The 14,228-nt window shown below is 43.6% G+C and overlaps 1 protein-coding gene across 1 annotated transcript in view; it reads right to left on the bottom strand.

Annotated features, from left to right (window-relative positions):
- STUM (stum, mechanosensory transduction mediator homolog) overlaps positions 1–8,807 on the bottom strand; it is a 37,800-nt gene extending 28,993 nt beyond the window's left edge. Inside the window, exon 1 of the mRNA XM_042829973.1 lies at positions 8,621–8,807. Within this exon, the coding sequence (XP_042685907.1) occupies positions 8,621–8,807 (187 nt within the window). The remainder of the gene's footprint in view (positions 1–8,620) is intronic.
- Between the last annotated feature and the right edge of the window lie 5,421 nt (positions 8,808–14,228).

The raw sequence follows: 14,228 nt of genomic DNA, 5'->3' as shown, positions 1-14,228 counted from the left end.
ATCCACAGACTCAGGCTGACAGAATTTGTAAGCGTTGTGTGGATATTCATCAATGCTTGTATCGTGGTGAAAAAACAGCCTAAATAAATGACAAGCTGCTGGTATGCTGCAGTATGTTCAAATTCATCTTCGCAAAGATGGCAGACTTAGTCCCCTACACAGTGCCTTGTATAAACATTAGTGAAGTTAGAAATGCAGTACAGGTTACATCTCTGCAGTGAACATAACCCTGTTCACTAACTGTGTTCCCAGAGTCCTTCTATTGACCATGTTCACTCTGCCCTCTAGCAAGATTTGACCATTATCAATTCTGGGCATATTCTTTAGGTATGCTTGTAACAGGAATTTTTAATTTAAGGTAGCAGACTACCAATTAGCTTTCCTCAAACATCTCATATTTATTAGTTTGGATATTTCTTGATCACAGACTTGAATGCATAAATGTCTGTGGTTTTGTCTAGTCTACTTGAGTCATGAATTAGTTGGCAATATATCCACTTCTTTAATTTAAAATCTCAGTATAACATTGCTGTCCTCCAGTGTTTAAAGTCGTGAATCAAATTTTTCAATACTGAGATTGAAAAACATGTAACTTATTCTTTTTTCTGCTCTTTCTCTCTCTCTCTTTCTTGAGAAAGCATCATATCCCTGAATCCTGCACCAAAACCATGAAAGCTAGTTACATTTTTTCTCTTCTTTAAAGACTAATTTCTCATCTAACCAAGAGCCTTAGGGGACAGGGTTCCAAGGAAACACCAAATATTGTGATAGTCATGATTGCACTGTTAGGCCTTTTGGGGGACTGTCAAGTAGTTTGAGAGAAACTAAGGGTTTGGTTTCTAATTCTTTTAGGATGGAAAAACTGAGCTTTGCACTTAAATAAAGATGATTATGTTGCTGGAGGAAGTACTGTGAAAACCTCTGAGCAAAAAGATTGAGAATGTGAAAATTAGTACTTCAAGTCAAAATTTCAATTTCAACCTACTTAATTTCCTTGATTCTGTACACTATGAAACCTAGGAAGTTTATAACTTTATAACAGAAACCAACAGTAAGGTCAAATTTTCTCCAAGGATTTTCAAGTTCTCACAGTTGTGGTCCCTAGTTAACACAAATACTCAAACACCCTGGAGATAGGAGGGGAAAAAAAGAAGGAAGTGGGATCGAATCCTTCACTTAATGAAAAAGTTCCCAAACTTCTGCAAAACCAGGGAAACGTGGGTTTGATGTGGCTGGAATCTCTAGAGAAGGTTGGTCAATACAGATTTTTCGTTTTCATGAGAGTCTGAGTCCATGTGATGCCCTGGGTCTGACTTCTGTTCGGGATGGCTAACATTTCTGTGTGATGCTGTGTGATGCTGGGTCCAGCTATCTGCTGAGAAATAGTACTGCCACACCAGCTTTGCTCTTTGTGCATCACTACATAATTGCCCAATTCATAGACCAACATTTGAAGAGCAGGTGGGCTCTAAGGAGTTTGAAATAAGACACTGCACTGAACTGAAGACAAGACTAAATACAAAAGAATCATAGAATATCCCAAGTTGGAAGGGACCATAGTGATCACTGAGTCCAATCCCTGGTTCCACACAGCACCACACTCTGGTGAAAAGCCTTTTCCTAACACCCAGGCTAACCACTTCTGACACAACTCTTGCCATTCCCTTGGGTTCTGTCACTGTCACCGGAAGGATCAGCGCCTGTGCCTCCACTCCCCTTGTGAGGAAGATGTAGAAAGACTGTTTTAGGTCAGACTGATTTTATAATTTGTAGAAAATTAAGAAATTTCATTTCAATTTCTTCTTTCCAGGTTATCTCTGAAAGCTTTCATAAGTGTTGCAAACTCCAATCTCTTTTACAAATTTAGGGACTATTTTAGAATCCTTTTACCATCCAATCTCAAGTCTCTACAAAATGTAAAATTGCAGATGGATTCTAAAATTCATTCTTCTGCTTTATGCCAGCTGCTGCCACCTATTGGAGTTTTTGTTTAAGGTGCTGTATGTGATTTGATGGGTAAGAAAGAGACTGAGAAACCTCAGTTCCGGTTTCCTTTTCTCCCTTTATCCTATATACAACCTCTCAGTGGTTTTTTAATGGTGGAAAAAAAGGAAAGGGCAATAGTTCTTCAGCAAAGTTTGCAAATCTTTCTGGTGCTCACAAATTCATAGCACTAGAAAAAAATTACTTCTATCCTGTAATGCAGACTACCCAAAATTCACTTGTTAAAGAAATCTCCTCACCCATTTTGCATCTTCAGTGAGATCATGAGGTCTTCAGGTCTGTGATGCTCTGTCTTGCATCAGAGCCCTGCATTTGTGATCCTGGCTGGAGAATTTGAGGTTGTTACTCTGTGTTATGATGGGTATGGAGCTCTTGGAAGAGACCTCCATAAAGGAGGAGGGGGAGTTGGACTCAATGATCCTTACAGGTCCCTTCCAACTTGGAATATTCTGTAATTCTATTCCAATCCTTTCATTTGTTTTCTCTCTTGCTGCAGGAAGTTCCAGTTTCTTCCCACCAAATCTCTGCTAATGCACTCTCCCAGGCTGTCCTTTTCTCCTTCTGGACTTGATTCTCTATTTTTCTCTGATGTCACACCCTTTGTCTGGAACAGCTTTCCAGAGTCCTTAAAATTCAGTTTGTTCACTTGGCCATTTAATATTTCTTCTTTGCTGTCTGCCCCCACCTTCACTCTTAATCTTCAAGTACATCTGTCCAAACTGCATTAAATTACAAGATGCTGAGCAAACCCTATCTCCTCTCATATTCATTAAGTAATTAATATATCTACAGAGCTGCTGAAACTACAGCAGTGAACAAAAATGTCATTGGCCACTTCTTTTGTCTTCTATTTTGATGAAAGCAAAAGGTGGGGGGTGGGAATTTATTAGCATAAAAGCTGGTCTGGAAATGACCACAGTTCAGAAAGCAGCAGCACTGGCTAAGTATGCAGCTTGACAGTGAAATGAACCAAAAAGTAGACACAATAAACACAAGTAGAGCTCAACTGCAGACTTTTACCAACCATAATGAATGAAGAGTAAAAAACTGACCAAACAACATAAACCATACTAAATATTTGGACTGTGGCAGAGCCAGTAGTCAAGAACAAAGTGTTGCTGTGCTTGTGCTGTGTATGTTCATAGCTGCATTTGTAAAGCAAGGGCATGAGAGGATGATGAGAAGATGTACTAGTGATCACATAGGCTCAGCAGAATAACACAAGGAAGGGGTCCAATCTAAAACAATGGAAAAGGAGAAGAAAAGAATATTTAAAGTATTCAAGTAAGTCTGGGCTAATAAAACTCAAAGCAAAGCAGAAAGCAGCTTTTTTCTTAAAATACTGCAGGGTACACCACTGGACACTGATTAAAACTGAGGAACCATGCCAGAGGCATTAGAGGTACAACTCTTATTGGTTTTTAGCTGATCTAACACATAGGTTGGAGTTGTCTCAAAAGAGGAGGAAGTTTTTCACACAGAGGGTGGTGAAGCACTGGAACAGGCTGCCCAAGGAGGCTGTGGATGCCCCATCCCTGGAGGCATTCAAGGCCAGGCTGGATGTGGCTCTGGGCAGCCTGGTCTGCTGATTGGTGACCCTGCATATAGCAGGGGGGTTGAAAATCCGTGATCATTGTGTTCCTTTTCAACTCAGGCCATTCTATGATGATTCTGTGATGATGAGGAGCTACGAACTTGACGTAATTTGTCATTTATTCTGATCACAAATTACCTATGAATTAGTTTTGAGTTTAAAAACTTGTTTGTCATTCCTGATGGTCCAGACACTTCATGGAACAAAAATATTACAGACTACTGAGTGCTGGCAAGATCTTTGAGTAGCTGTTTGGTACAATCAGCCAAGTAAGTTATATAACACACTTCTAATTCTTACTTATATCTCTGTTAAAAAGGAGAAAATCAATAGCTTTCTCCCTGCTGGCCAGAACAGAACCTGCAACAGTAGAAATCTGTAGATTCAGTTGTTCTTATGCCCAGTGTTATATCTCCATGACGAATAATTAGAGTACAGCTGGTACCACTGCTGCTGTACCATGGAGCAGTAAGTTGTGAAAGAACAAATTCTATCACAGGTCTCCTCTCCTGCCTTGCACATGCAGGTGAAGAAACTACCACAAAGAACTTCTTGATCTTTTCAGCATATGGACCATTTTCATTGGATACACAAACTTGATAAGTGAAGTCTACTAGCAAAAGGTTTGCTTTGTTTAATTACACTGTCATGAAAATATAGCTTCTTCCTGCAGTCTATCACTGGTCTATGCAAAAAAAGGCTGAAAGATGCGTCTGGCTACAGAATCCCAGGAGTAAAGTTCATAAACACAAATTTATATAAAAACCTGAAAAATCTCTTTTTTCCACATAGGGTCTTATCAATCAATTCATTTATTTGCATATCGACAGAAAAGAAAAAGAATTATTAGGATTACAAATGCCATAGCAAGCTTGAGTTTTAATACACAGTTGACTGAAAGTCTCAACTTCTTTTTGGCAGTGTTAACCTTAGATAAGAAAATGTGTTTATTCCTTAAAATTCTTTGTTTCATTCATGAAGACAATGGGTATTTGCTTGAGGCATCTAGTTACAATTTCAACAACAAAAAATAAAATGGATATTGATAACTTTAAGCAGATCTCATTGCTGCAGCTTTCCTGAGTGGTGCTTCCTGTCCTTCCCTTCCGCTCTTTAGAGAGCTCATTCTGCTGAAGAGAGCACTAGCTTTTAATGAGAACCTTCTGCTCGGCTTGTATAAACCAAGACTCAGGGACATGATTTAGTGGAGGGTTGTTAGTTAAGGTAGTATGGTTAGGTCATGGTTGGACTCAATGATCTTTAAGGTCTTTTCCAACCTGAGTGATTCTATGATTCTATGATTCTACACAGCTGAAAGAGTAGCCCTTGAATTCATGACTGAAGCAGGATGAACAGATAGCACAAGGCTCATGATGTGGAGGTGATGCTCTCAGGAGCAGGAGAGATGTACACCACCAAGAAAAAGGTCGTGCAGGCTGGGAATCATCCTTCTTTCTCTAGTTGCCTGTGAAAGGCTATCTCACATGATCTCCATCACAGGCTATTTCATGCCTCACAGGTGGCTGCTCTTCTAGCCTGCGCTAACATAATCTTATGCTATGCATTTCAGTTACTCTTTGCATAAAAATAGTATACATGTGTAATTCAGGCTGTGATCCAAAAGTCCACCCCCTTCCTGACACGAGGGATTCATCTTGGAGAATACCTCATACTTAATTTCACTCACTTCTCACATTCCCCTCAAGTTCCCCCCTTCGCTTCCCCCCCCTCCCACACACGTGATGTCGAGAGAAGGAAAAACGGGTAGGAAGGAGGGCAAGATTCCTGTGTATCATCTCAGGGAACGACAGAGAGCCAGATCTTCTCCCACACTGACTGGCACGCGGCAGCTCCAGGAGAACACAGTCTGCCAGCTATAGGGCACGGCCAGCCCCTTCGTTCATCTGCCATCTGCAGCACGTACTGGCTGCAGGTGCACACTGCTCAATCCTGCAGGAATTGAAAAACAGACCATACCCTGCCATTTACTTCTGCCGGCATCTTTGTCTGACTTCCTCCAGAGCTTGTTGGGACGTGACTTAGCCCCAGGGCCTCAGAGGCATCCCCAGGGCCCCTGTGCCACTGTGACCTATGTAATGCAGTGAACACTGGCAGTCGATGGCACCAGGGTCTTTGCTACAGCACTTACTGAGGACACCAGCTCCGTCATCTCCCTTTCATACCAGCTGCTCCTTTTATGAACCTGAAGCAGGGACATGCTCTACCAGACTCACACGAGGAAGACTACAATGGATTACAGAAAATTCTGCTCCAGGACATCACCAAGTAGTTGTGTCTATCATAGTGGGTGGAAGCAGTGTGCAACTGATAGTTTGTTCCACAAAAACAGACCACAAGCAGGTGGTTTAATCAGGCTTCTCCAGGCTGTATTTGGTCTGAAATTGAATTTTTGGCAGTACAAGTTTAACGTATCCCCTGGGTATGAAAAATTTCACCTGAATCTTCTGTAACATTTATACAAAGAGTAATGAAAACCCAGTTCACAATGCAGAACTTGCAGTTCTGGCTTACTACATAAAACCCTGAAAACATCCCAGCTTTTCTGTTAAGAAAAAAAAAAGTGAAAAATAAAAGAAAGGAAAAAAAAAAAGAAAAAAATGTCTGTAAACAAATAGAAAGTGTTACTTCTCCTGTCCAAACAGTACTGAAGCAAAGCATAAACAGCGTAAGGTCTTTCTGACCACCTGTGTATCTGGTAGCTTGCATTAGCACACAAGTTCTGTTGGGGTGCTACTGATTTAAGGCACTGGGCAGTAGTGAACATGCACTGGTCTCCAAGCAGTGGAACACTTGGTTTATCCACTATTGCCCACTTTCTTGCCCATTCCAGTGGCTTCTGACCCTTTATTGCACTTGTGTTTCAGAGACTACAAATCAGTGACAACTACATGCAAAATAGAAGGAGAACTGAACTCAGGGGTTGGAAAACACAGAACTTCCCTTATCACAAATATACAGCCACAGTAAGTAGGAAAAATACATAGCAAACCTGCAAAGCATTACTTTAACGTGTTACATCTCTGTATTGCGGGAATCAATGGGAATTTTGCCATTTACTTTGCTAGGAACAAGTTCAGATGCTGGATGTGAATACTTCACATCACCATAAATATTAAATATCATTTGTTTTACAAGTGTTGCTCTGTTCACAGAGAAGGCTGAATAGATCACAAGATCTCTTTTCATCCTATTCCTAGTAGCAGATTTGTGTTCCTCCTGTTTTCCTTCATGTGTGGGCTGTATGATACATGACAGCATTTGGTACAGACAGTAAAAAGCTATTCTACTTGGGTGTATTATTGCTGAGTAAAATTTCTATGAGAATGCACAGGACATTAGCAGCTTCATTAAGAGAACAGTTCATTTATGTTGGACTATGTGCTGTGCTTTGCAGTGCAGAGTAGGGGATGCATCTCCAAAGCAAGGTTCTTAGCCAGTCAGAGAGAATACATAGAAAAGGATTTGTTTTGTAATTCATTTGTTTTGCTACCACTGTTTTGCACAGTGGTGATTGGGATGAATGGTGGCATGGACAGCCAGAAAGTACTGCTGACATCAGTGCACCAAATGGAAAATCTAAGACTGTTAAAAATCCAAACTATCTACCTAACAAAATAATACCATTCAGGGTGAGTCCAGCCACCTGCTGATAGTGCATCCAGCACGGCTACAAAATCTAGATTCATCCCAAGCATGGGCTGGGAGCCTATCTCCTAGCCTTTAGAAGGCAGCTACATTCTGCCATCCTTTACGGACCCTTTCCACGGGAGGAAAGGCACAGCACCTGCCGCCTCCACCAGTCCTGCAGCAGCAAGAGAATTGCTGGGGCAGATGTCTACACCTCAAGGTAATCCTGGTGTGGGGACAGTTTATGGGGTTTGCCGTCCTAGGAAGAGGGAAGGTCAGGATTTTCTAAGTCAAAAGCAGCACTGTGAAGTGTAGGATTAGTCAGAAGTGGTAGGAAAAGCATACAGGAAATCTCCTCTACAGTTTTGTGGGGTCTTTTTTCTTCTATGCCTACAATGGAGACATAGCACCTTCAATGCAGTGGGAAGCTACATTCACTTAGCTCTGATTTTGAAAACTTCCCTCTGAAGACAGTGAGGAATTAATTGCTAAATAACAATAGCTCAAAAAATCATGAAAGTACTGGACTGGAGAGTTTGATTTATTGCTCTGTGTTCTGCAGGTGCTTGCACTAAAGGCTGTGACAACAGCACACCTCAGAGTGCAGCATTGCAGCTTTGATACTATTACAGCTTATATCCCAATGCCTTCCTTTCCATAGGAAAATTCAAAGGGACTTTAGTAAGTTAACATTTTCCTCTGGAACACTCCTGTAGGTGAACAGCATACACACAGGAGTAGCAACAGCTTACACGTGCTGCATAGGTTGGGGGTCACACTTTAATCAGACGGACTTTCAGATTCATTAAGGAATGAAGCCACCTGGAACAAATAAAGCAGGTGCCAGTGGGGTAGGAGCTTTTTTACTGCAGGGTGAGCTCCTGTATCAGTGTACGGGAGCTACAGGAGGGTCAAGGTAGGATGGGATCTTTGATTTTCCCAAAAAGGAGCACTTTATTCGCTGCCAGACGGCTCGCCGCCCTGCCTGCTGTTCCAGGTGTGTTTCTAAGGCTCGCTCTTACAAGGCTCCGGCTGGCCCCAAGGTGAGGTAAATGCAAGGATTTCTTAATTAGAAGGGGTCAAACAGAAACATAGAAGGAATTACAACCGCAACTTAAGGATGCGTTATCTGCATCTCTCACTCGGGACTTGCCAGCAAGAAAAACAGAATCCGCGTGGTTCCTCGGCACTCCAGCTCCGAGCTCCTGCCTTCGTGGCCCTGGGAGCCACACCGCGATCTGCGGACCCCACCTCCCACCTTCCCCCTCCTCAGCCCCCGCGCGCGGCCGTCGGGCGGTGCGCGAAGCGCCGCTCCCGTCGCGAAACTTTCCTCACGGGCTCGCTCCCTCCCTCGGCGGCGGCGGAGCTCCTTACCCAACCCTGGCACGAAGGTGTTGAGGAAGAGGCAGATGACAGCCACGGGGAACGGCATGTAGGGGATGGCTGCGCGCAGGGGGCCCTTCTTCTCCCGGACCTGCACCACCACCCCGCTGGAGGGGGCAGCGCCCCGGCTGGGCTCCCCGCCCGCCGCGCTCTCGCCGTCTTTGGGCAGGGGATCCATGGCCGGAGCAGCGCTAGAGGTGCCCTAACGGGCTCCCGGCTGCCGCCGAGCTCGCTCCCGTTGCCGCCTGGCCCCGCCCGGGGGCTGGAGCGCCCTTCCCCCGTGCGCGCTCCCGCAGCCGCCAGCTCAAACCCGGGGGTGCGCGCCGCCCGGCCGGAGCGCGGTTCTGCCCTCGGGAACGGGGAGGGCACCGCCGTGGGTCGGGAGCTTCGGAGCGGTGGGAAATAACGCCCCTCGTCTTCTTAGCATTGCGGCTTTCGGGTGTGGGGAAAGGAGCGAGTTAAACTCTGCTCGTTTCTTGTTGGGAAAGTGCCGCTGTTGAGGGGAGTGAATGGAGAGCCGCAAGAATTAGTAAAGCAAAATGCGCTGGAGTTACTTGTGGCTCGGGACGATGTGGAAATGGGGCTTTCACAAAGTGAAATGTCCTGTAGGGCTGGTGGTCGTCAGGCTGTGTGCTGCTGAGCGGATGAAATTGCCCAGATGGGGCAATTCTTGTGTCCATCCTTGGAGACATCCAAAGTCAGGCTGGATGGGGCTCTGAGCAACCTGATGGAGATGTAGGTGTTCCTGTTCAGCACAGGAGAGTTGGACCTGGTGGCCTCTGCCAGCCAGCCTTCCAGCTCAAATGATCCTGTGGTTCTATGAACAGTTTGACTTCAGTGAAATTAGTACACTAAACATGTTAAGTAAAATAGTCGGCACTGGTGCAGAATGCACTTCCTAGGTTATGTGTGTTAGTTTTCTGATAGCTGGATTCTCAACAGTAAAAATATACATATCCCATCTAAAATGTGTCACTCACTCAGAAAGTAATGCCTCCTGCTTATTTCCAACGAAACTACAACAGATACAAAGATCACGATAACACTATTACAATAGAGCACGTTCTCAGCTATGAAACACTATTTTTCAATGTAGTTACCACCATTAGCCGAATTGTGTGGATGAGCTGGTTGAGCTGCTCTTCATCTGTGGTGTGACAGCTGTGCACGGCTGTCCAAAACATGGCTTGTCTTTCATGTTGCTGCTGCATCACCCACTGCATTACTGTGCTCACATCGGTAAATTTGTATCCATAAGTGTTCAGTGAATGTCAGTGGGGGCCTTTTTTCCTTCGTGGAGAAATTCAGTGATGCCCTTTTGCTCCATGTACATTTCCATATCAGACACCACTGTGTCAGGCTGTCCCTGTGCTGCTATCAGTCCCACGGCATCAAAATATAACGGGATATGACTGAGGAGGTTCAGCCTCTGCTACCATACCACCAACATCCACCTCTGATGTTGTGGGCCAACATCATAAAATAGAAGGCATTACTTTCAGAGCAGCTCTTGTATTTCAATGGTGGGATTTGTTTGCTTGTTTGCTGTGTGCCTTTTATCCAAATATTCTTCTGATCTCTTTCTGATTAAACACACAGCTTAGACATGTTTCTGCAGCATGCTGCCAACCTGGCTTGGCCAGAGGTTATTTAGTTTTTAAAGTGACATCATTTATTAATATGCAGATAGTTCTTGACATTCTTTTATATCCCCTATGCATGAAGTCACTTCCTAGAGAAGGGTTTGATGGAAGCAACATGAACTCTGTGTTTCTCTTTGGGTTGGCCAAGCCACAGTCAGGAGACAAATCCTCATGCCATGAATATTGGCTAATTAGAACCTGTGCAAAGCAACATGCACAGCTGGAACATAATCAGTAACTTACAGTGATGTAATTCACTACAGACTCAAGCAGATGATGAGCAAGTGTTGGTTCTAGAAACTGTGTGGGTGATCCCACTAAAAGCAGGCAAAAGACCATTGTGGAAATCTCCCAAATAGGGAGGAGAAGACAGGAAAGAAAAATTGAAACAATCACAGAATCACCTGGGTTGGAAGGGACCTCAAGGATCATGTAGTTCCAACCCCCCTGCCTAGCAGGGCCACCAAACAATATTTTGTCAGAAGTGCTTAAGAGGAGATTGTGCTTTTATGGGGTATTTCCTTGGAATATCAACAAAAAGGAGTTAATTTGTTTATTTCCTGTAAGGTCAGTGAGCAGTGTGGTTAGTTATGCTGCAGGGGGAAGCTGCTGTGAGATGCACGTGCTGGAGCTTCAGTCAGCATCCCCAGGTACTGTGTGCCTCAGACTTGGAAGAATCCAATGTGTGGCTCATGGGCACCAAATCCCCAATCAGAGGGGATAGCCTCCTGGCTGAGTTCAGGAGTTAGTCGTTCATGTTAGATGTTAGCTGACTTTCGAGGAGCTATATTGTGAGATTTTTGTAGTAGAAGGCTTTTATTTTACTGGGTTTCAGTGATGAATAACCAGGATGTATTTCAAATAGTATTTTTTTTCTTCTTTCCTTTCCTTTGTGAAAGGAGGAAATCTGCAAAATGAATACCACTGGCATCCCCACAGTAAGCACAGGTCTGTCTCTGAAATAGGCCCTGCTGCTGAGCTTGGATCCTTCCCAAAGCCGTTGTCTTAAGTATCACACCAGCTGTTGAGAGATACAGTAACACAAATCAATTGAGAAACGTGATTAACAAAGACAACAAGGAGCTAACCAGCGCTATTGCTCCCTAAGGGTTCCCTGGGGGCAGGAGGAGATCTATGCTCCAATTACGCCAAATTAACTCCCATGTTTCACTGAGTGTTGTGATTGGTGAGTTTAGTTCAAGGAGCCTGCTTTTGTCTGAACATAAAAGGTCAATAAGTCTGTTCGTGTGCAGGAGAACAGAGTTCTTGGATCTCAGATCTAATTAACAAATCCATTCTATCAGATGAAATTGGAGATGGAGAGCTACGGAGAGAAACACAGCTCTGTGCAGAGGTGTGGCTTGTTCACCTGGTACCATTTGTGGCCCATGTAGACTCTGCTGTGACAGGACTGTTAAGGCCCTGAGACCTATACTTCTTGCTTACATGGTACACGTGTACATTCTGCACACACAAGGCTGCTGGTGAGGTCACTGGGAGGCACTTTGGGTCCCAATAAGAGCTGCTCCTCTGGCTCCTGCCTTCCTTTCCAGGCTATGTTGGCTCACAGTGGAAGGGGGACCCACAAAAGGATTGAGTCCCACTCCTGGCTTCACACAGGTCTATCCAAAATTCAGACCTTTTGTCTGAGAGGCCAAGCAAAACTGAATCTGAGAAATATCCAGCAATAATAATAATAACAATATCCAGCAAAGTTGCGTGTTTGTTCACTAATGTGTTTTACTTTCTCAAGTCCAATGTCAAGACATGAGGGCTTCTCCCTCATACGCATATCAGCCTTGTCTAGTGCTCCATTTTAGAAATTGCTTTCCAGCACTGAGTTAAATGTCAGTTGTCGTGGAGTTTGAGAAAACAGATGACCTTGACTTAGAGCAGCTGGATCAGGGCTTACACTCTAAAATCTCTAGTCTGTCTCACCACATTCCAGGTTTTCCAATAAAGTGCTTAAGTGAGACGCAGATGGAAATCTGGAATCCGTTCCGTGAACACTTGCATCCTAGTCTTAAGTTGGGGTCTGCTGCCAGTTCAGCTGCTTGTTGCTGCCTCAGACTAACATGTCTTAGGCTTGTCAGTCTGCACCTGTCTGAAGGACTGATTTGGCAGCACCTTTAGCACAACTTCCAAAGATTCTCAGAGATTCACTCTGCAATTTACCTGTTACTGTTCCATGTTACCGTTACTTTTACCTTACTTGCCTACTAACACCAACTGCTTGTCAAATAGGAGTCCTTCACTCTGAACTGTATCTTATTGGTATTTCTCTGCTGCAGAAGTAATGTTCTTTTTCTCATTCTTTTATTCTGTCATGTAAAAAAACAAAACAAACAAACAAAAAAAACCTGTTGTTAGGAATGTTCTTGAGTGACAAAATTTAGAAGCAGATCTTAATTCACTTCCAAACATCCCCCAGGATCTTTAGGGAAGAAAGGTAATTGCATATTGTGCAAAATGAATAGGGCAAGGACCAACGCTTTTTTTTCTGATTTCTGCCATTGAAACAAATACTTCTGGAAAACATCAGGAAAGCTACAGATTTATCCTATTGCACCAGCAGCTATCACTGCCATGAGCAATCATTTTGTGGCACTGGCCACTTATGTTCTCTCCATCACAGCTACAAACATATTTATCCCCATTTTTGCTTATGGAGAGTCTCCTTAACTGCTGCAAGAAAATCATTTTTCTCCCTTGCATAACCTCATTGCCACCTTTTTATGGCCCCTTTCTTCTGTGAAACACTTTACCTTGTATTATAGTTCAGTCATCTTCATTATTCACCTAGCATTGCTGTGCACTTCCATCATGTTCTTTGATGCAGCCAGTCTTTTCCACTTCAGCATGAACTATTTGGGACAGGCATTGTATGATGCTCCTGGATATCACATTTGGTAAGCATGGAGGGCATGATGAAGTTTCTATGAACTAACTGTTGTGATGTTTACTGTAATGCTTAGTTTTCTCATCCCACAGCTCAGTAGGTAGGTTATTGTGCTTGGAAATGCCCGTGGCTTGCTGTTCTGTTTGGGCAGTGTTGAGGTTTTTTTTGTTTGTTTTTCCAGACCCAATCCTACTCCTCATAAGTCACCTTTTTCCTCATTCCTGCTGGTCACAGTCCCTTTGCTCAGCCAGTCCCAATATCTCCACTTTTTCATTTTTCTTTTCTGCCTTGCCTTATAGCTTCCAGACCTAGTGTCATCTGAATGCTGTAAGTTCTTGCTGTCCACCACCAACAAAACTTGTTCCTTCTCCATTTGGCTTTAAGACTTCTAGTCCCCTTGCAGAGTGATTGCTTGCAGCAGAAGGACACAGAACAGACAGGCCTAATTATTTTTTCCTCTTGTGCCACATTCTGGTCAGTCTTTAGCAGTTTAGAACTCTCCCAAGTCTGGTCCATAATACTTAACGTACTACTTTGGCAAAATGTACAGCGCTTCATCCAAAGCAATCAACTTAATCTAACATAGCTGTGTACAGTCCCTACTTATACTCAGAAGCCTAAAATAAACCACAGCAGAACTGCGGGTAGGAGAGAGATACCAGTCTCCATAGAGGAGCACTAATAAGCAGCTACAAATGTCTAAAATTACAGAACAAGGAAATATCCTGTCTGTTTAGTCAAGCATCTCTCAGTTTGGGTGCTAAAATACTAAACAGTCCTGAAAGGTTAGCAGGACTGGATTACTGTGAGGATCACAGAACTGTAGAGTTTGGAAGGGACCTCTAGAGATCATCAAGTCCAACCCCTCTGCAAAGCAGCTCCTTATAGCAGGCAGTACAGGTAGGTGTCCAGGCAGGTTTTGAATATCTCCAGAGAAGGAGTATCCACAGCATCCCTAGGCAGCCTGATTTTGTGGGTGTAGGTTATCTGAGTTACAACTTGAGCAACACTTATGTAGAAACATATTCTCTTCTTTGTAAGGTTGAGTTAACCTCTT

The sequence above is a fragment of the Centrocercus urophasianus genome, unplaced genomic scaffold (assembly GCF_019232065.1).
Source record: "Centrocercus urophasianus isolate 14NV4802_14NV808 unplaced genomic scaffold, USGS_Curo_1.0 seq_10, whole genome shotgun sequence".
Classification (NCBI taxonomy): Eukaryota; Metazoa; Chordata; class Aves; order Galliformes; family Phasianidae; genus Centrocercus; species Centrocercus urophasianus.
The sequence above is the reverse complement of the archived record's forward strand: the minus strand, read 5'-3'. Positions and strand labels throughout refer to the sequence as shown.